Below are 22,981 nucleotides of genomic sequence, written 5' to 3'. Positions count from 1 at the left end.
TCGAAGGCTATTAGCATTCCACTGAAATATGAAAACATTGTTATAACGATTATTCATTGTAAGCCTGCAGTGGAGCTGTTGGTGGTTGTGGAAGCACCAACGATTCCATAGAAAGCAGTGCTTTCACCTCTGGAAGGTTGTTTGCGTGTGGAATGGCACTGAGAATTGCACGCAGAGCTGTGAATAGCACGGGCAGGATCATCTGTGCCACGGGTAAAGACGCGTAGTCACCAAACGACGCTGAAGCTCCATGTGTGCTCGAAGCAGGTCGCTGAAGAGCTGACTGAGATGGTCGCTGGGATGACAGATGTGGTTGAGGCGAATGTTGAGGTAGTCGCTCAGATGTTTGTTGAGGCTGCTGTGTCAATGGCCCAGGGCGTTGTTTAGAAGGTCGGCGAAGTTCACTCGAAGCCTGGGCAAGATGAGTAGTGTTCTCTGGAGGTGGATCGTGTCGCTCGCTGTCAGAATGTTGTCGACCTGAGTGCTTTAGAGCTGCAGAATAGTTCATATTGACCACTTGCTCTTTCTCTTTGTTGGCAGTTGGGGGCGCGCATCTTACAGCATCAAGGTTGGGTGGGGGCGCATTACGAGGAGGCAGTCTTCCGTATTTCAACTCATGTCTGCGCAACCTTGAGGCAGCTCTGCTCTGAGGGCACCCGGAGAAGGAAGCTGTATGGTTTCCGCCACAGTTGGCACACTTTGGCTGACACACAGACTTGCACTCTGAATGGTCGTGGTCTTCTGAGCATATCTTGCAGCGACGTGGACTGCGGCAGTTCTTCGATAAATGTCCAAATCTCTGGCAGTTGTAGCATCTCAGAGCAGGGCCATGATATTCTTGTACGGGATGACTTGTGAAACCTAGATGCACTCGTTGCGGCATTGGTTTGTCTTCTCTGAAATGGAGAATGACAGATCTCAGAGGGCTTGCTTCTACCGCTCCATCTTCTTGGCGATTGTAGCGTACTTGACGACGGGCAGATGTCCCGCCAAAGTCCTTCAGGAAGTCAACCAGTTGTTCTTCTGTATACTCAACTGGCACATGGCGTATCTTGCCGACATTCTTGGTATAAGATGCCGGAATGAACAGTTTGACTCCCAAACCAGCCACTTCGCTCATCGACAGAAGATGTCGTGCAGATGAGACTGAAATAACATTGACAGCGAAACTTCCATCTCTGTTCACGCGGAATGACTGTACTTTTTCCTTTGCCGCGGAGACAATTTCCGACGCAGCGCGGTTCGGATTCACTTGCCAGAAGTTGCGCCCTTCCTGTGAGGGTCGAAACACATCTGGAATTCCCTCAGGCCGCTTCTTTTTATACGATACCGAAGAGAACGGCGTGTCATCTCAGTCTATGTCTTCATCGTCACTTAGCTCATAGGTAGATGTCTTGTCGTCGTCAACCCGTGGTTTCTTGGCTTCACTTTCGCCTGTCTCAGCCATATTCACTGAAGGTGCGCTTGAAGGGAGGGCAGCGTTGAAAACTAGCGTCGCCGGCTTGATGACATTAGGCGTGTGGTGTGGCACTTCCGAGTGCGGAGCCGATTCTGCGGCGCTCATGCGCCTAGGAACGCGCTGTCGGACGTATGGCTCGTGCCGGTGTTCTTTGCCACCCACCGCCGTGGCAGGCGTAGATGGGCTGCGGAGCGCAGCAAAACCACGCGATACTGTGCGCGATCTCCAGCACACAGGTATCCCACGGGATGTCCGTTCTCTCTGGACAACAGCGAAGTCTCAACACAGCACTGATTCTTGAAGAAAACAGAAAACAATATCTCACCGAAGAAGCGGCGGCCGCTCGGAGGGACCCGCAACCCGGCCTCGCGACGGCTCCCTTGGAATAACGAAAGCTAATCTCGAAGGCCATGCTTTTGTTTGCTGCGAGCGCCGGAAGCATTTGCAAAAGCTGGAAATTCGTCATAGCCGTCATGTTTTAAAAATAATTATTACGAATCAGACGTCCGGGTCCGGGTCCAATCCCTGTCATTGTTTGCTACAATCATTTCATGGAAGAAATATTTTTACATCAGGCTAGCGTTGAGCTTCTGATTGGGCACCATGGCTTGCTCGCAGGAGTTAAACAGGTCAAAAAGCTATTTGTAAGCATATGTGTCACTTACGGAGGCACAGATAAGTTTAAGGCTTTGGTAATGCTTTTATTGTAAGAGCAATTATGTGGACACTTTAAGCGAATTTTCGCCATCGTCTGCGCCATGAGGTTCCGCGTATATTTAGGTATGTGTGTTCTATGTGTCATGCCGTACTGTATGACATGCGGTAAAGCGCTTTGAGACGCAACCAATACGGAAATAAGTTAGCTTTAATAAATAAATATAAATGAAATTGTCCGATGGCACGATTCCGAGAGCTCCTAGCACAGCAGCTCGTATTTACTTAGGTTACGTTTACTTCAGTTCATGCTGCACCTTCAGCTATGGTATTACATATATTATTCTGACATGTTGCTATCGCAATAATTGTTTCACCCTTATGGCCGAACTGCGATATTTTGATGAATTAGGCTAGTTGGCGTACGCTGATCGTACAGCACAGACTAACAGGGACAGTGAACACTGACTAGGAACGAAGCCACAAACTGACCCGAAGAAGTCGAGCGCGCATGCGTACCTGAGGATGCGCGTTCCGAGCCTTTCTTTCGCGGTGTTGTACACAAGCTGGTCCGCCCACTCGTAGTGCGGGGCATCATTAGCAGGGAAGAAGTTTGGGCGTGTTGGTGAGATACATACAGACTGGGAAACATAGCGCAAAAAATGACAATGATGTGTGTCATTGATGTTTAAGCCCGATGTGCACGACCTAACATTTAGCAGAGCCAGTGAAATTCTATTCAGTCGAAAAACTTAATTGTCTCATCAGACGGCGGCCTTCAAAATGCACGTGCGATACAGAAAGTCATGTGAGCTCGCCTCGCGCAGAGACACGCTCGTGCCACTGCTTTGCGCGTTCGTCGTCGTCTTCTTCCACGGCTGGCTCCGATGCCGCTCATCATGCCAAAAAAGGCAAATTAGCACAGATAATTGTGGCGATCGAACCCATGACCTTCGGAGGGGGTCGAACCTTCGAGATTATGTGTGACCTTTGGTGTTAAGGCGAGGCTAATTGAGACACAGTTAACACATAGTTAATTAAGGCACTCGAACCCACGGCATCTTGTGTTAATTAGGGCGAAGCTTATTAAGGTACAGCTAATTAGGATAGCGTCAATTAAGGCGCTCGACACCACGATCTTTGGTTGGACTGTCCAATTTTAACTAGCTGTAATCCCTCCGAGATTATTTTTACTGCGCCAATATATTCTAGGCACCATAGTTTGTGTCTTCGTTTCCAGTCAGTGTTCACCTTGTCCCCGCTCGTGCGTTCCGTGATAGCGCCGATAACAATGAGTTGCAAATGCTTCCGGCATGCTTCCGGTATAGTTTTAAAAGCATAGCCTTCGAGATCCGCGTTTGTTACTGCAACTGCACTGCTACGCTCTCGCTTTGGACACTACCAAGGAACGTAAAAAAAATGCAAATATATATTTCTTCTTAGAAACCGTGCAAGTAACAGTGCGTAAAGTGTATTCAACTGTTTGGATAATAAAAAATAATTTTCGTTCAAAATTTGAGCAAAGACAGAACTGCGGTAAGAAAAAAAAATATTTTCGTCTATTAACTCACGTTCTTGTAGTCAGTATAGTTATAACGGTATCCTTTGTTACTTATTAAAGAAAGTACTATGCGACTCCGGTTATACTGGCCATGACTGAAATGAATAACAGGTCGCGTCCGAATCTGCGCTCTACAATCTACTTTACACTCTTCGAATGCACAATTTTGATCTCGAAGGCTATGTATTTTGCGTTTAGCTACATTTCGCCACTTCTGGCGCTGCGGTAATCTTTCCCCCACTGACGTCGAAATTAGAATCCATGCAATAGCGTCGCCCATAACATCGAAAGCGTTGCCATGCCGTTCCCAGCCAGTTCTCGAGCTTGTAGGAAAGATTAGTGTCTTCGTCCTGGCTTCAATTTTCTGCATGTCGTGCTTAAAGTTATGCATTCTGCGATTCCGTGAAGCAACGCTTGTGCGCACACCGAAGCTAGGAAGACTCGGAACAGCATGACTGCACGTGCCGGGACCACATTTGAGCTGCCGTAGCAGAGGACACCGCTGGAAAAGCGCGCTTCGTTACGAAATATGGGGCGGCAATAGTCAAGCTTGGCGCCCCAGATTACGCCGGCTGCGATACCCACTGAACTTGTTACTTCTATCCGGCCCGCCACAGCCCCCTGGGCATATCTGATTTGTGGTGTGATAGCAGCGTGTGTATGTGTTGTGTATAGTTGGCGCTCTTTTATTTCGCTGATATCTGGATACTCGGTGGACCACTGAGCTAGTGCGCGTGATATCCTCTTTGTGGTAACGTTGATGACTTTGCTTGTTGAATACTGGTGGAGAGAAAAAAAAATCTGTGGCTGCAATAAGTGATTGTGCACCGCCAAGTGTAAGTACTGTCCGCGCCGAAAGCTTGCACTGAGCCGAGTTCCATGAGGTCTTAATTTGCGCACGTTTTGGCGTATTGGTTGCACGAGCTCGCTCAACCTACAAAGCTGCTTTCAGCGCTTCATGTACAGTCGCGGTCAAAAATACGCGGCCCACGGCTCCAGTCGGCGGAGCGGCCGCGAGCCGCACCGCGGCGCTCGCGTCGGCGCTGCGAGAGTTTGCGCTCTGACGACAGGTATCTCCCTCGCTATCTCGAAACAGCTGAACGATGCACTTGAACTTTATCAACCGTGTTACGTATCCGCCCGAGAGCGAGGGAGATACCTGTCGTCAGAGCGCAAACTCTCGCAGCGCCGACGCGAGCGCCGCGGTGCGGCTCGCGGCCGCTCCGCCGACTGGAGCCGTGGGCCGCGTATTTTTGACCGCGACTGTACGTGTTTCAGCCGGTCCTGCGGCATGACCGTTTTCGATCGTGGTTGAGCCCTGTCAGGATCGAACAGCTCGATGGCAGTTTGCTCCCTTTCGCAAGCTGCTTGAGGGAGCCAATCGCGGTCGATAAATTCGATCCATATCGGGCTCGATTGCGATCGTAAGTGCCCGTGTGGCACCGATATTCAGTGTTTTCGCAGAAACCGAGCACCGTAAACCTTTCGAGCATACAGCGCTTGGCACTAATGTAAAGTGAATTATTTGTGGATAAAATTTCAAAGTGCCATTTATTTACCAGAAAGCGCTGATGACTAAGCTATTCAAGTTGCTTTTTCAGAGGCTGTCTCCTTTAAAGTTTTTCAGCAGGTATGGATGTCTTGCTGCCGCTAAAAAAAAGGGGGGGGGGGGTACTTGTGTGGCATCAATGATCGTAACAGATAAATGAGCAGGTTGTCACTGGTTATTGTTTAACTTAGATGTCTGAAAGGTTTAAAGGACAATTTATCGCTGTGCTCGATTTTTTATAACGTGCGACACACAAATGCGAAAGTTAATTGCTCATATGATGTAATGATGAAAAAAAAAACACTCAACTCGCCGCATGGTTATGATAGCTGGAAAGTGCTGGACAAGAGGGGACAATTGAGTTTGTTTAACCTGTAAACATGACATTAACTTTTCCCATTTTTTTTTACAGTGTGATGCCTTGGAGAGATATTGCACCGGAAAGCAGGCTGGCTTCACAGCATGTACCATATAACATGTTTTTTTTTTCTATTTTCTTTCTTTTTTAATTGTTTAAAAATTTGTTTACTGTGAAGCGGCAGTGCCTTGTGGAGCAGTGTGTGACTTACGGATGACACTTAGCTCTTGCTTTTATGCTCGCCTGAGCAAGCAAATTTGCTCGGTGCCCTTTTGGAAAATTACTTTTTGTATATTGTTTGTTATGAGTATCTAGTTATATTTCATCAATGTATACTTATCATGTTATCAGTATAATTGCTTTGTCACATTATTTCTTGTCTTGCTTTTCATTCTGATTTGTCTTCGTCTATAACTGAGCCTGGGTGTGATGTGTTAACACTAAGATGGCAACTTAATGCGAACATGTTAAAGGGAAGGCCAACATTGAGCATCCTAGGCTATGTGACATCGACATTGGAGCCACAAGACTAGCATGTCAAGATTGTTCATCTATTTACGTATGTGTTTCATATGTTGTCATTGTACTTTGGCAATGTCCTTTAGTATAGGTATAACCCTTTCTTTATGTTGTCCTAATTTTCTTACAATCCAGTTATGTCATAACTTTCCACACCTCCCAATATTTCTTTATTCTATGTCTTTCACGGCCGTGGGACACTGCAGATGTCCTCTGAAAAGTGAGACAATAACAATGCCTGTGACCTTTTCTTTCTCCTCATGAAATAGAAAACATTATTTATTTGAGAACTATTTGTAGTAAGAGTTACTGTTGGCATTTGCTTAAAACTGGAACATTATAATGCATCTTTGCAAACATTTCAAAATATTATTGCAGGTTTAAAAAAAGCAATAGTATACCACTGTCAATCAGTATGGTGCTAACTGTATTCGGTAGTTAAGAAGCCCCTTTATGGGTTATCGCCTCTATGTGGCAATACATGGTAATTCTTTTTTCTGTTTTACAAAATACTTGACGAATACTTTCCGACGCGTTGACATACAACAGTCATTCTGGCATTCTTTAACAAGAAAAGCCATCCACTGTATACGTTTAAGCTGCACTTCTAATTTTAGTTGTATTTGTCAGTTTTTACCACCTTGAGGTATTGCGAAAAAGTAAAATTTCAACAGCATTTAACGCTAAACTTGACCTCCCATTCATATTGCAACTGCTTAACTGAGCATTGAAGAGCATTCACTTTGGCTCATTTGGCTGAGTAACACTCCAACGACCTGAAAAACACAAGTCCACTTGTCGAGACGGTCGCTCCCGCCTTTACCTTGTTCTAGTTTTGTTCATCAACTCCAATGGGAAGAGTTTTGATTATGTCAGGTTGCCCGATTTTCAGCTCTGGCTATTATGCTGCTTTTGTCAAGGCCTCAAACATTGACCTTTCTTCGGAGGGGGCCTTCATTTTTTGTGTTGCCTTGCATATCAAATGTTTTGCATTTTGTTTATGCTCTAACTGGATTACAGTTATTCATCATGGTTTCATCACTGTGTATACTAAGTATAGTGAAAAATGCTGCTTATTGTGTGACTTTTTCTACGAAACACATGCTTGTTGCTGCTTTCAATTTGAGCATCTGCTTGAGCAAGCTGGCAGCTTGATATTTTACTATTTCAGCATAGACTGTGCACACAGTAGTGTACCTTGTTAAGCAATGCTTAGATGCAGTGTGCGAAAGCTTTAGCAGTGCTACCTGATTAGGTGTCTGGTACACGTGGCTTGCTTTTAGGAAGGACGTCATCATTACATGCACTTGGTCGAGCTTGATTAAGGTTGTAGGCATCCCCTGCTTTTAGTCCTTGCTTAACATGCTAAATTATTGTGAAAAAAAAGATATGGAAGCTATGCTGTGTGTTGTCGAAACAAAGCTTTCTGGACATACAGCGGTTACATCTTCATGAAGGAGCCGATTCTCACATATATAATGAGAATCACTGACAGTAACATCAGCGCATCAAGATTGACTAAATTGTCCTCGTCATAGTCTAACGCATAATAATGAGTAAAGGTGTGTGTGTGGGATCTTAAAAATTTGTATTTCATTTTCATGCCAGGCTTTTCAGTGAAATTGTATATTATTGTCTTGCTTGTCCTTCTTTTTTTATGCTTCTTTGAAATTTTGCTAATTTCTAAAGCTCTTTCATTGCTTCTTCGCCTTCACTAAAAACATGAATTCAGCTACGCCGTCAGTTATAACGGGCCAATCTTGTTGCTAGTATTTCTTCAAAAATAAAAGGATAAAAAATAAAACCACAAGGAACAGCTCCTTGCGCAGTAAGCAAGGACCTAGTTTTAAAACATAGAGTGGCAGCACAACATTTTGTTGGATTATCACACAACTACTTATCAATTAGATAGTTGACTATCCTTGGGAAGCACATAGCCTTTAGTGTCATTTTTTATACTTCGATTTCCATCCTTTAGAAGCAACAGATGCATGAGACAAACTGACCGGAGCTCGCCATAATTCCTCTCTTTTGTTATTTCCTTACCTTTCGAGCCCCACAGCATACCAGCATAAAGTTGCTGATTAGCCTTCCCACCTTTTCATTTGCACTTCTTGCTTGTTTGGTGCAGTTGATATTTGTTTGTTAGATAATACCTTGAGTTGTATCTATGGGCTTGTTAAATGTCAACTTGTTTATGTTTTGATTACTGCTAAGTATATTTAATGTTGGTCTATATGCCAAGTTACCTGTTTTATATCTAATCTGTTTCATTTTCATGGCGCTCTTTGGCCATACCTGGCCCTTGCGCCATAACACGCCACACATCAATCAATCTGCTTCATTTGTTACTGTTTAAATGCCTCTTCACATGCGTGCACATTTATTACTGCTTCCTCTTAGTTGTACTTATTAACCAATCTATGCAGTTGTGGGAGGTCTTTCTGTCTCTTTTCTAAACTCGGGAACCTCTTGTTCTAATATGTACCTACCCTCTACTGTGATAATCCCTACCACACTTTTTGAAATGAGCTTGGCTAATTTAGGTGATGGATCTACTCTTCGTTAGGCTTAGTGCTGATCAAGCTGGAACAGCCCAACACTGCACCTCGCTGGGTTCCTCCTGCTGGTACGCATGATGGAGCTGCTGATGCCCTGCGAGCCGACAGGCCAGGTGCTCTCGAAGAGCTGCTTACACAAGCGCAAGCAGCTGCCAATGTCGGCGCATTCTCAACGCAGCCTGCCGGCCTCCAAGCTAGACCACAAACAAGAGCTCCATTGTCTACGGTATGTTGAATCTTTTGCCTCGCCCAGGCGGTGCCAGTTGCTATTTTGCACACACACAAAAAAAGTGGCTCTGGTTGGAACACCGTCATTCAATGCTGACGATGCTCATTTAATTCGTGCTTCACAGGCTGCTTGAGCTGTTCTGACTGCTCAATCGCTGCTGCTGCCCACCTGTTCCGTTACGTATTTTGTGGGGTTTAACATAACAGTGTCTCATTTCCAACGTCGTTGCAGTAGCTGGCAGACTGAAAAAGTCCAACACATCGTGCCAAAATGCAGGAAACAAGCACCTGTAGATCAAGGCTTCGTGGCTGTTCATGTTCCTTGTTTATGTGTAACCAATATCGTCATCTATAGAATTGACTTCGTGCCTTGCATGCGAGACTGTATCAAATTCCGTGCTCCCGCTCCTGCGCCAAATTGTGCTAAATGCAATTTCTTGCACCATCCTAATGAAAAACCCAATTTTGCAATGAAGTACGCCAAAATGAGCGATTGTGCAATGCATGTGTGGCCGTAGTGATCTGCAGACATGCATAGCGCGCATGACTAAAGCGGCTTAACAAATTGAACTTCGCGTTATCTGTATGTTGCGGGCCCATAATTCTGGCTCGATGGGGACCACCTGAATGTCCGAATAAGCGAAAGTCTGAAATATCCGAATTCGCCGCAATGCAAGTGAATTTATTCCACGAATGGCTAGAAAGTGTGCTGTATTGTCGGATGCCCACTTTCAGGAATATGTTGACTTTCACGGGATTTTGTGGGAGACACAATGGCATCTAAGAGCGATGGCATTCTCATACTGTGCCAGAAACGCTTATTGTCCATCCACGTGTCCAGTGCTAGTCACGCGAGATGTTGTGAAAATGAAAGTATCCCTGAAAGGGTCCATTAAAAGATAAAGCCAAAGTTTGTCAACCTGTTACTTCACGCATGTACGTTTGCCTATGATCTCGTCAGTTCATATCACTATCATTAGGGGTTGGACTCCTGCACCAATTGCACCATTTTCGTACAATTTGCCAATTCCTGCGCCAAACTGTGCCAAACATAAGAAATTAACCGAAATTGCACCACGCTGCGGCTTCTGCAAGTGGTCTCCAGCAGTGGCTGCCAACAGTGAGCAGATTCGTTCTAAAAAAAAGTGCAGCCATTCACATTCCGCACACCGCGCGACGGTGCCTCCCACACAGTTTCTCGCAATTTTCGCTCTTATGATACTGGACTTTTTCGGCGCTTCCAGCAAGTGGCCCGCACACGTGCGGCCACTCCCGCTTGTTGTCACTGCTGTCGGAATGGCCAGGGCGGCTGTATTTAGCGGGACGGCACTCCCTAGCTGAGGCGCAAATCAGCGAAAAGACTGAGGGTGCTGCGAGCGAACTAGAACCTTCTTCAACTGTTCTTCCCTCACGTCCAGTGCTTCATTATCGTGTTACCCCTGTGGCCACTGGTATTGCTCTTGTAACATTGGCATGAATAGAAACGCGTACCGTAATGAACACCTTTTATGTGTAATTGCATTCAATGACCGATTTGTTGAACATGCCCTATAATTGAAACGCCTTCGCGGAACAGCCATATACCTTGTATAGGCGGTGTATAAGAACGTCTAGAATTTCGGACAGAGAACTTCTTGCCGTATGGTCTTCCCGACTTTATTGCTGTTTCTGCAAGTCTGAAACAGCATTAATCGAAGCGACTGCCATTTGGGTTATATCACAGTCTGGAACCGCGCTCTCGCATGCCGATTCGCTGGTACGGGAAAGCCAGGCCTTGCTGCTTCAGATGTTCACTACCAAGCTTCTCGCTGTTGGGTGCTGTTTTTATTCAAAGAATTTGTCGCTGTCAGCGATGGCGCCGACTCCACCTTTCTGATTCTGACCGATGGATTCGAAGCGCAGAAAGCATGCCACATTGCATAATGCCGATTGCCGAAAGTCAGCTTTGCCGCGATACAGTAATGTTACGCGGTTAAGCACATGTTTTGTATTGCGGTGAAGCATATCAAGAGTGTAAAGGGGGGCAACTGTCACGGGACATGGTATATATTCCTTAATTATGCACGCAGGCATCTGCCATCGCCTGTTGAAGTACGAGCTACAATACGCCTAATACGTGTACTGGCATGCCTTCCGAGCTATTTCAGGCGTGCCTGTGATGATTCGAGCTTTTTGGGGCAGTAAAGCATGTGCATTCATTTTTTCTTATATTTTTGCGTACCTTAGGGAGTCCGAAAAATTGTCCATTGACTGTTAGCTAGTTTCTGAGCATGGAGAAGTGCCATGCGTATGTTTCAAAGTCTCAATTAAGGCACTGTTACGAAAGTCCTCGCTTTCACCCAAACTGGAATTGAAATAATGCATTGGAGTAGTCCCGAAATGGTTTACGTTTGAATTCATGCTGATAGTGCCTTCATGTGATTATTTCCTGCATAAAGTGAAACCACCTCATAAACACATACCTAAAAAGAGGATGATAAAGTATGGGGCTACACGAGTATGGTAGTTAAGCAAGTAGGCGGTAACATAGGGCGCATTCTTTATCTGTTTTCGCCAATGTGTAATGTCGGCATAATTTTAGCTTGAAGCTTAGTGTGAGCTCTATGCTGCCTTGGTAAACCAGATAAATAGTGGTGTAAGTAGTATGAGCCCTGTGCAACCTTTGTCAACCGGATAAGTAGTGGCATGAGATCATACTAGTGAGTCGTTACTTATGAAAGGTGTTCTACTTTGTGATTTCTTATTCACATTTCATTTGCTCGTGACAGTACATCTGCTTGCCCACAAAGGTGCAGCAGTAATTACGTCATGGAAAGAAGTAACGATTTGAAGTTGACAATGAAGTAAAGATTTGATTTCGTCGAATGCGAAAGAATTCTGCATTAGGGAGGCGAGCGCTGCAGCAGGTTCAATGGGTGGGCATCTCTGTCTCCAGGGCCGATGTAACGTAAAACTATTCCAATATGTTTTAGGGCCCATATGGGAGAGGCCTGAGCCATTTTGACCTATCGCGAAGATCTAATGGTGGATTTGGAACCAAAACACATCGTAGTAATTTTACATTATACCGGCTCAGGGTGGATTGTGGCTTTTTGGGGCTGCGGTGACATTTGGTGACCCAGAAATTAAGTTACCTCGTCGACTGGACTGCATGACTTGGGAACATTTTCGGCTGTCATCATAAGCGTCGGCACGGGAATACGTACATAGTTCAATCGTAATGCCACCAATGTTTTCGGCTTTACAGGAAAGCATGCGCCGTGTCGCTGCTCGACCCGCTCTTCCATATTCTAGTGCACTATAGCTACAAAGCACGCTTGTAACACCCTGCATTCTGATTGGCTTGCAGAACTATTTCTATTATGTAGGAATGGCTTTCAGTAAATCACAGTAGTTCATATTGCTGGCTTCTCCGTCCTGTCTGTTGGTGAAGCGCATTTCCAGGCACTTCACCAACATTGTCCAGTCATTAAAGAAAAATGTATTTATAAAAAATGGCGTGTGTTACTTCTGCAAATTTTGGACTCGCTATTGCAGAATGCATGTTTTTGTGATTGCTACTACTAAATAAAAATCAGCAGGCACTATTATCACAATTTGCATGCACTAGATGGCTCAGTATCCTGATAATCTGCTTCAAAATTCAGCTTAGGACATTGCTTAATACAGCTTCAGTACAGTGCTCGTGTTGGTTTGTTCTGCATTCTGGTGTGGTTTTGAAGTATGCTATTCCATTATTGCACCAAAATTTAGATTTGCCTGTTCCATACTGCTGCAAAATGAAATTTTATCTGCTCTGAATTGCTCCAAAATGAAATTTGGTCTGCTCAGTGCTGCTCTAAAATGCAAATTTATTTGCTTCAAGAATTGCTCCAAAATTACCTAGGGCAGTCCCAAAAATGAATACAATAAAATGATCAATAAATAAAATGATGTCAGTTGAGAGTAGCGCCTTGTCCGGTCGTCTTTCTTGTGTCCGTTGTTTTGCACTAAACAAAGTAATTATGGATTCGCACCAACTATCCCGCCAGCGCGTTGTGCTGAACAACGCCACTCAAACAACTTGAAGTGGCCTGGACTGTGTCGGTATTTAACATGTGAATGAAGAAACGCTAGACGTGCGGTTTGGGTGCGGTTGGTGCTGGATTAACCAGGCTTCGCTCGTTTCAGTTTTGAGGTGTAAGCAACATGACCAGCGGCCGTGGCGCAGCGACGCCAGCAACGTATCAAGGCCAAAATGTTGCTATTTCTGTTCAACTTGGTGGCCAAATTAGCATGCAGTCGTGGAAGCACACTCCAAATTATTGAATGGTGTTCCCTAAGGTGTTCGAAATTTCAGTCGTACTTGCACATTAAATTTATGGGCTAGTGAAGGTGCCTCGAAGTAGCCTGAATAATCAAACCTGTCTGAATTGCTGGTGTCCGAATAATCGATCGGCACCAGTCGTGAATCAGCCAGTTGCTGAGTCGAGGCTTCAGCATTGTGAGGAAAAGCAGACCATGAAAAGTGCCTGGGTGTCTAAAGCAATGCTTGAGAGTTACGATGGGCTCATCGAGGCTGGCCTGGCTCAGAAGAGCATTGCGTAGGGTCAGGTGTTTCTGACTGGTGCTAGCTCCAGCTTGCTAAAAATAGGGATAAGCTGGCAACTATCAATAAAATATTTATAAAATGTAAAAGGCATAGCCATTGGCATAGCTTTATTCAAATTGAAATAAAATAATTACATCACACTGCGTTAACAGGTCTGCTGTCATCATTTAAAGGGATACTAAATTTAAGTTTCAATTGTTTTTTCTGTTTAGAGGCAGAGCAACATTGTTTTACATCAAGCAAATACTTTCTGGAATAATGTTTGTCAATTTTAAGTGTTGGAAATATTGGAAATTGCCTAGGAAGTGTCAAGCAGTTGACTTTTGTTTGCTCCAAAGTGCTCTGAAATCTGTATTTGGGTGCTTAAAACTACTCCCAAAATAACATTTTGATGCTTCAAAAATTGCCCCAAAATTCAATTTGTCAGTGGTGCCACGGAGGATGGCAAGATGTTATATATATGTCAATCAGGTGCTTTCATCAAGGTTCTTTGCAAAGATATTTGCACTTTAGGCAGCCTACAGGTTTATAAAAAAAAAAAAAAAACTTCTGCAACTCTGCACAGAGTTTACAGAAGTCACAGCGATAGCTGATGAAGCAAGCACTTGTAGTAGTCCTGATGTGGAGTTGTCGGGCAATATTCACATCTTGTTGTTCTCCCAGCAACAACATCCTGCTCCATGCAGTGTTTTCTTCTCTTTGGTCTGGCATTCCCAATACTCTCTCTTCTGCAGTAGCATGTTTATTGCTTAATCCTCAAGTCCAAGATGTACTTCAGCAAAGGACAAGTCCTACCCGCCCATGCCACTGTTTCCATTGCTTTAAGCACCGTAAATGAGCCACACTCGTCTGCTCATCCTACCACCTTCTGCTGAGTTTGGGCACTCGTGCATATTATTTTGCAGTTTGCGTTTGTTTTACTGCTATGCCCTGAGAGAATAATATTCAATACTTTTATGACACTGTGAGAAAAAGTTTTTTCTAGAAGAAGGTTTGTTGTTCAATGTTTTTATTGGGTGAAAGGAATAAAGTATACACCTAAATTTTTTTTTTTCAATTGGCATGAAATGTGCGAAACTTCGGGAAAGTGAAAGACAATTTTTGTAAATTTTTTGCAGTTTCCCAGGAAAAATATTGTGAGTTAAAATTAGGGGTGCCCGACTATTCTAAAGTTTCGATTATTACCGAATATGATATTTTTAATATTTGATTTGAAAACTAGGAATTCAAAAATTTTCCTATATTTGATTGGATAAGAATATTCGAAACAAACCGAATATATCGCTGGCTGTGCGGCAGCGAACGTGGTTCTTAGCATTTATCCACCTTTCTTTAGGTTTCCATTAGCCTAGCTTTCCAACTAATCTAAGAAAGTGTGCCTGATGGTGTGCTGAATTTTGCGATAATTTGATGCTGTTGGCGAAATTTCGCATGTAAGACATGCTTATCCACTGGACGTCTAAACTCTGCAGGAAACCCAGCCTCTCAGTAGCAAGGGGCGCGGGTTTGTGAACAGTGAGGGTGCACACTTTTGCAGATTCGACCTCCAATCCTGAACTTATTGCTTGGCAGAAAATGCGAGGAGTGACGGCTGGTGCAGGGTCAAATGCCTCTGAGTTTACGGGACATTGATATGGTATAATAAGGTACTGGTTGGCGAGAGTGGACAACCAGTAGAAATTACTAAATATGCAAAGCTAACATTAGCCCAATACACAATCTTTTAGTACAACGGCTTGTCAGTTTAATTTTTTTATTGATGACAATGTAATTGCAATGTTACAGCATGTTAAAATAAACCAACTTGCTAATAAACGCATGTGCATTTCATTATACAATGTTCGATGCTAATGATTCGTATCTGATTCCTATTTGAAATTTTTATATTCTCACACTGCTATTTAGTATCTTAAGACATTTTTTTGCTGTTGTCTGGGGCCTTAGCCTGTCATGTGCTGTCCAAACGCAGATCACAAGTTTCTAGTAATTCGTGGCGGAGCCCTTGAAACAGGCGGCCATCTGTATGGTAACTCTGTGTTGTCTGTTCCCTTTTCTGGGCCCTAAAACATGCAGCTAAGTCCAGCTAGCTGTGGGGTTCGTAGCACCGTCATTAGGTTACCTTCTCTCCATCATCATTGAATTAGTGGTAAAGTTGCTCAGCAGCTCAACTTATTGCGTTCTCTGGTTGACATTAGAGAACAGTAGATGAGCTGGGTGAGCTGTTATATCTTAAAAACTGGTCTAGTGGCATGTCTATTGACTGCAGCCCAGATCGGGCCTGATGACGAGAAAAGTATCGGAGCATTAAGCGAGTGGTCTGGACAGTTGGCACGGGGGGCCTCTCTACTAATTCTAACGAATGTGGCCACGCCTCCACATGAGAGCACACAAACGATGGCGAAAGACACACCACGAATTCCCACGTTGTGTTTTTCACCGTCCCTTATCCTTTGTGTGCTGTTACCAGTTTCCCCAAATCCAGTTGACATTGTCAGATTCTGCAAGTTTTGTCTCTGCTTTGTTTCTTCCTGCATACATGTACTCGTATTTCCATGCCTGGCAACTCTCCGGGGTTTTCTGTAACGTCTATAAATTTGGGCTCATTCTGCGATTTTGCAAACGTTGCATCATGTTTACAAAAAATAGTAAGTTGTGTTCCCAGAAAAGTTTATCAGGTTGTAAGATGGGGCAGCACAGGGTTGCGAGAAAGCGCACAGAAAAAAGGAATTGCAATGGTACCCGGTGCCATGTTCTTGCCACAGCGCAAAACGCCATTTGTTAAAGAGGCACTTGCTTCAGAAAGATTTATTCTGACAAGTTCTCGAAGCAGCCAAAATTGGCCTCATCGGAGCCCCTGAATAAGTGACTGTTACCTAAAGGCAGTCATATTCTTGTCAGTCCTTGCTATTTCAAGTTAGTACTGCTTGTATACTGTGTTTAAAAGTGAATGAGTGTGCATGTATATTTCACTAAAGGTGTTGGCACAAGGCAAACTCTCCCAGAAAAAGTTGGGTGATATTGTCCCAGGCTCTGCTGGTTTGCGGCTGCTGATGTCTTGCTGAATCACTCGCAAACAGAGGGTTAAATAAATTTTGTCCGACAGTGGCATCAAACCTCGATATTGCCACACAAGAGCCCACTGCCCTAACCAATAGGCTACAGCAGCATGCATACATGCATATGTTTCTTGTTCCCACGAGAAGTGGTTCTTTGAGACTATTGGTGCAGGAGCATTGGTAGAGTCTATTACTGAGAGGCCCCATTTGATCTTTCTGATTTACTAAAGTTTCGGTAACACTGATTCCCGCAGGGATCGGAATCTGGGTTAGTTATTCATTAACATATCTTTTCAGTAAACGATATTGCTGAAAAAATCTGGATGGAATATCTGGTAATAGCAAACCTCAGCAGTGCCTGTACAGTCGAGGGATCATACTTTATGAGGCTGCATTGCTATGACATAGTTTGGGGAACGAATTCGTTGGTCTTTTTCATTTCGTGTGAGTGCTCTTAGGACTTATTGGCAACTTTCTGGCACGGTCTCGGCGTTTAGCACTGCTTGACGTCTGTGGACAAGTAGAATTAGAATAACATGTTCTAGACACACGCACACAGATCTGAGACATAGATGCAGGCAGTCGGCAGTTGGAGCTGCAAGCGCTCACTGGATTCTGCGTAGATCCAAGCCATTCTCCCTGAAGCTAAAGTAACAAGTTTGAAAAGCTGCCTCTCAATTACCTTTCCAAACAAAATAAACAATTGTTGAAGTTTTAATCTTTTCTTTTTGTTTATGCAAAAACAAACACTGTTCCCACGTATGTAAGAAATTGATACTATGAACTGCTTTTGATATGATATGACTGTTACCACTCATCTAGTTGCGTTGTTACCACTCTGGATATGATTATTTTATTGAAATTGCACTACCTTGTTTTTTTTTTTAGCACAGAATTTTGACTAACGAAGTAGCACCCCTTTAAACGCTGTACATAATCAAACCCGCGATTGCAGTCAGACCTCTGTAATCGCGCCTCGATTGAATGGAATCCGTGATGTAGTGAACAGTTTTCATTTCCCGATCTTAGTTCCATTGTCAACCTTCTATTCATTTTCTTCATTTAATGAAGCAATTTCCTGATATAGTTTCAATTTAACGAAGTTTTCGTCCATGTCGAGTGTGTACTTGGAGCCTGTACAGCTGGTAAATCTAGCAAAAAGCTATGGAAATGTCGGCCGAGGCAGGAGTTACTTTCACACGTCTTTCCACATGAAATGTTTGAGCACCAAAAATGCCATCAAAGCGCACGCGCCAGAGAGTATGCAAGATAAGCTCCCGGAGTAAAGCTAAACTTAGCAACAGTCTTTTATCTTGCTGGCTGAAACAGCGAGCGAAGGCAGGGGAGGAAGTGCAGGGGTTGTCCGCACCTCCCTATTGGTAGAGCGCAGCCACATGGTTGTGCTTGCACCGTTGCTGCAGAAACAAGCGTGCAAGTGTTTACACACTGCTGGCCGCACCTTTTGTTTTCATAGTTTGTTGCTTTGACTTGCGCCAGTGCCGGGACAGGTGCTCTTGATTGTGGTGCGCAACCTGGTGATTTTGGTGAACGTGAGGGTGGGCGTGCTTTTGTACGCAACGGCTGCATCCTAGAAGAGCAAGCCAAGAGGGTGACCGGTAAAGGATTGCATGTACAATAAGGGCTAGAGGCCAGGAGAGGAGGTCTGCTGCTACCGTTAGATTACTCGGGGGGGGCTTATGACTCCCCAAGTAAATCTGCTCAGGTCTTTTCCAGTCAAGAGTGAAGCTTTGCACAATCAACTTGAACTCAACTAACTTATCAAAGCCAATGCAAAACGGCGTCAACATACAGTGGTAAACTTATGGCAATTAAACTGTGGTTCTGATTTTTTGGGTAATTCAATTCCATACGCTGGTCCCAGCTGGTGCCCGTACATCTATATTAGCTAAGACTTATTCTTTCGATCTTGAAAGTGCCACTGCACCAGATTTGATTCAATCTTGGCTGGTCACCATGCACGCACCTGATCCTAGTGATGAAGCTTATTGTGACCTCACTGATGTGCAATGTCGTTATTGGCGATGTTGAGGAACGGCAAATGCATTGTCGTTGCCTGCCAAAAATGCCATGTTCAGTCTGCCCTAGCAAAGTTTCGATAAAAAAAGCAGCTCAAGATGAATTGCTACCTTTAACATCTCTATATAATGTGCTCTTTTTCCCCAAGAAGATGGGCCTCAAAATTACCTACATGTTAAGAAATATGAAACTGCAACTATGTTAACTACATTGGCAGTAAGCCTACACATGGGCCTAGCGGTATCACCATTGTGGCCACAAAATCTCTACAAAACAAGTTTTCACGTAGGCTAGCAGTGACAATGTGCGACTTCCATTACGAAAGTTCATTGAAAATAGAAGATATCTATTGGGCAAATTTTGCAGCAACAGAACCCCATCAAGTTTTTGCTGTGTCACGGTCTGGGGTTGCGTGACAAACTGGAGAGCCAATTAAACTAGGCGCGTATATATATGTACTGCCATCCTGTTCATGGTGGTTACGGACAGTATTGCCAGATTGGGCAATTTGTAGTCAAATTGGGCTACCAAAATTTTCATTTGGCTGTGTTTTAGATGAGTTCGTTGTGTGGCTATTTTTGGGCTACATTTTTATGTGGATCAGGCATCGTTAAAGAACAAGTTTCAAGATTTGAAATACATTCCAGCAGCTGTTGGCACAACCTTTTTCTGTTTGTTTCCACATCTGCGCTAATGGTGTGGTGCGATACACCAGGTTCTGTGCTAGGACTTCATTCCTAAGTCTGCCCATTACAAAACACGGTGAAGGAATATGAGATGTGTGACAAAGCGAAGAGCACCAAACATTCAAAGTGTGATATGAGGGACACTGTATTATAGAGCTTCAGATAATTTTACACTTTAGCCACTGGGAAACCATGGCAAATGTTTTCAATTTGATATTTTTTTCTTCGTGTGTTTCACCTCTTGTAGTCAACCCGTTTGCTTGGGTGCGTGCTTGATGCTTCCATGTATGATATTTTTTTTACTTTCTCTGCTGTGGGCTAGCCTAGTCAAACAAGTGGTTTGGCCATGTATTTGATGCTTTCAGTTAGCACGTTTACTAGCAAATAAAGAAGCGTTACTAGTTTGTTTCCATGACTCATTTTTTGCAATTTTACGCTAGTAGGAATGATGGCTACATTTTGGTTACGAGCTATCAAGGCCCGACCGCGTGATTCGATACTTTTGGACTATAATATCTGTCTGTTTCGGCTGTATCACTCTGCACCATCTGGCAACACTGGTTATGGAGTCATTCAATGAACCTGGAATATCAAACTCTGTGGATTGTGTAGAGGTTGACAGTGGACATTAACTCTGAATAACTTGCCAATCTGTGACAGTAACGTGTAACAGTTTATCCTTATTCTTATTGCCAGAATTTTTCAACATTCTTGTCAAAATTGAGTGCTTGTCAGATCGCAATTAGTGCACATTGTTCTCAACTTTGAAACCATAAAAACAGGGTGCGCATTGGTTTCGGATAAATGTTTGAATTTGAGAGACGTTGCCATGTAAAGCAATGGCTTGTTATGACTTTTTTTTATGCCTCTTTTATTTCAACCTACCGGATGATTAGATCATTTTCCTTGGTCACACCAAGGTCTAAATGGAACTTGAATGTACACGTTTCATTGTTTTTAAGTAATACTGTCTCTGAAGCATGAGTGATGAAAAACAACCTTTCAAATTTAGTATCACGTCGCAATATTTCACGTCTGCCTTTTCCACAAGCTGTTCTACAGTTTCCGAGGTGTGAGGTTATGGGAAACTATTGGCAACTTCAGAATCCCTTACTTGTGCCGGAAGCACTATCCAAATAAACAAAGACGGCTACAAGGCGGCTCTTTTGCTTGATGCTGCACCCTCACATTTCTCCTTCATGGCATCTAATCAAGGTGTTTCGTCAAAGCTGAAAAGGTCCTTTTACCTTATCTTGAACGGTCTTGTGATTTCAGCAACGAAACTGCATAAATCGTTGCACTGTGCGTGCCAATGTCTGGCCTTCCCAGCGAGCCGCATCAGATTTATTTTTTAAAGAAAGAGCCTTTCAAGTGAGCCAGAGGTTTAAAAAAGGGAGGTGTTTGTGTGTAGGAACCCTCCGAAAAGTTCATGCACCTGTTTGCGGCGTTGCTGCACTGGTACAGGCACAATATTTGAATGTTTTCAACCTCCATAGGCAACTGTGCACTGTGACTTGTGTAGTAGGACATCACATACAGCATCTCACAATATATAAGCAGTAATGCCTGTCTTGCTCTCAAAAGCTAAATACGGATGTTTAGCACTGTCACTAAAAACTGTTATGTTACCTGATCAGTGTGCCTTGGGATAAAAACAAATGAGAGTTCCTTTTGTGAGTTGGGGCTGCACCTTTCTTTTTATAGTTAGCTGATACGTGTGATGCGGTCGTCTGCATCTGATGACTGGCGCTTGTTCATGCTCGCAGTATGCAGTGCTCGAGGTAAGGCTCGGGCGCACGAACGCAGCAGACACCCGCCGCCTGTAGGAATAATGAAGCCCTATAGTGAAACGCGAGAAGTGAATAGCAACCAATCAAACCAGTTGAGTTTCTTCCAACAGGTTTCCAAAATTTAGCAAAAGTTCTCTTTTGAGCAAATTCACTTTTGTCAGTGTAAATGCATGACTTGGAAATGAACTGAGATGGTTGTAATGGAATTTAGGCGTGTGCACAATGTCGGAAAGCAAACTAGTGGTGCTGTGTCGAACAATCCAAAGCTGGAACGAGCGCCGTCTGCTGTTGCTTCTAAATTTCTTGTGACCAAATAAACTGCCAACTTGGTACGTTGAGTGAAAAAACATCTGCTTGCACTGCGCTAAACTAAAGCATGCTATGAGAACGATGTCACCTCAGGGCATAACAAGTGTCATGATCAACTTCAGACCTTCTAAGGCAGTTATCATTCCTGCAGTGGTGGATCAGCTGCACCAGTTGTGGCCAAACTGCGCTGAGTCTGCATCAAAGCACGTATAAGAGCGAAACCCCCTTGTCGATGCTTCGCAGCTAGCAAAACTGAAATGAAAACCAACAGCACTTTATCATCATCATCATAGAAGGAAGCAGAGGCCCGTCTATGGACGGGCCTTTCACTGTAAAGTTTCTCACTATAAAGCGAGAAAATATATATTGATGTGTAGTGAGAAACTCTGTGGGGCCCGTTGAAGTTCTCATTTGTCATTTGCATATTTTTCTCGGACGGCTGAGCAATGTAGTGCCACTGTACCATCTTGCTGGCACTTTGTTTCGGGGTTATTCAAACCCGACCACATGGTACCACGAAGTTTGCCAAAGGAGGATGTAACATTTTAGATTAACAGTAAGCTCTCTTGATGTTTATGGCCGGTGGCGGGGCTTTTGCAGAAAAAGCTGCTGTGATCAGAATCACACGTGGTGCATAGTTAAGAATGGTATTAGTGAATAAGGTTGAATTTGGTACACCGCAAGAGGTGGCATTACGATGGGTGCCACCATGTTTGTTGATGCAAAACTTTTGCGTCAAGCTTGGGTTGCTGTGCTATTTCACTGAAATAGTATTGCCGACACAAAAGTAGAACCCTATTTACGTTGCGCAAGCGCAGCGGCTCTGGCACAATTTTCTTTCTTTTTGGCTGCAAAACCTTTGCAGCCCTTATTGGAAAACTCCCTACGTGCGTGGCATGACATGAGTACGTTGCAAGTTCCGTGCAGGCATGTGTACTCAACCGATCTTGCGGGGAGCCGTTGCTCACAAGCCGTGACTTTCGCACTGTGTTGCATACTGGGTTAAAGGGACCCTGAAACGATTTTGACGATTTTCTACTTACGTACATAGTCGTTAGAGTAGGTCCTTCTGATCATTAATTGACACATCTAAGTACTCCGCGTAAAGCGTGCAATTTATTATAAGGTTTTAAAAATGCACATTGCTGCCGATCGCAGCGCGCTGCTCGGCGGAATATTAAGCCACCCCTACCCATAGGATGGAAATCACCCATATGACGTCAGTGGGGCGAGCTATCCAATTGGCTGACCAGGGCGCGTGATCGATAATTTTTCCAACTTTATGGTAAACAAATGATCTTCATAATAGTTGGAATGTTAGTTCATTTGTTTTTATAAAAAGAAAGTAACATAAAGAGAATGCACAAGAAAAATTTTTCGGTCCACGTAAGCACTTTCGGCACACAGCAAGTGTCGTCTGCTTGTGTTACAACGTACTCCATTTTGCGAGAGCTCCGCGGTCAGCGTCGGTCTCAGCCTTTTCGCAAGCACTATGATTCGACTTTGTTGCCTTGTGGACTGCAAACCTAGCAACTGGCAATATGTCAAGCTGCGACATCGTGTCCCTTTGCAAGGCAGCATACGAGCAAACTGGCTGCTGCACATCGGACTGCCGCTATCCGA

The 22,981-nt window shown here is 44.0% G+C and overlaps 1 protein-coding gene across 1 annotated transcript in view; it reads left to right on the top strand.

The window, feature by feature from the left end:
• The first annotated feature begins 288 nt into the window (after positions 1–288).
• The window catches only part of LOC135921077 (uncharacterized), a 50,821-nt gene continuing 28,128 nt past the window's right edge, over positions 289–22,981 (top strand). Inside the window, exons 1-4 of the mRNA XM_070533287.1 lie at positions 289–330; positions 4,237–4,332; positions 5,636–5,687; positions 8,670–8,887. Of these exons, the coding sequence (XP_070389388.1) occupies positions 289–330; positions 4,237–4,332; positions 5,636–5,687; positions 8,670–8,887 (408 nt within the window). The remainder of the gene's footprint in view (positions 331–4,236; positions 4,333–5,635; positions 5,688–8,669; positions 8,888–22,981) is intronic.

Source organism: Dermacentor albipictus, chromosome 2, assembly GCF_038994185.2.
Source record: "Dermacentor albipictus isolate Rhodes 1998 colony chromosome 2, USDA_Dalb.pri_finalv2, whole genome shotgun sequence".
NCBI classification, from domain to species: domain Eukaryota; kingdom Metazoa; phylum Arthropoda; class Arachnida; order Ixodida; family Ixodidae; genus Dermacentor; species Dermacentor albipictus.
The sequence above is the reverse complement of the archived record's forward strand: the minus strand, read 5'-3'. Positions and strand labels throughout refer to the sequence as shown.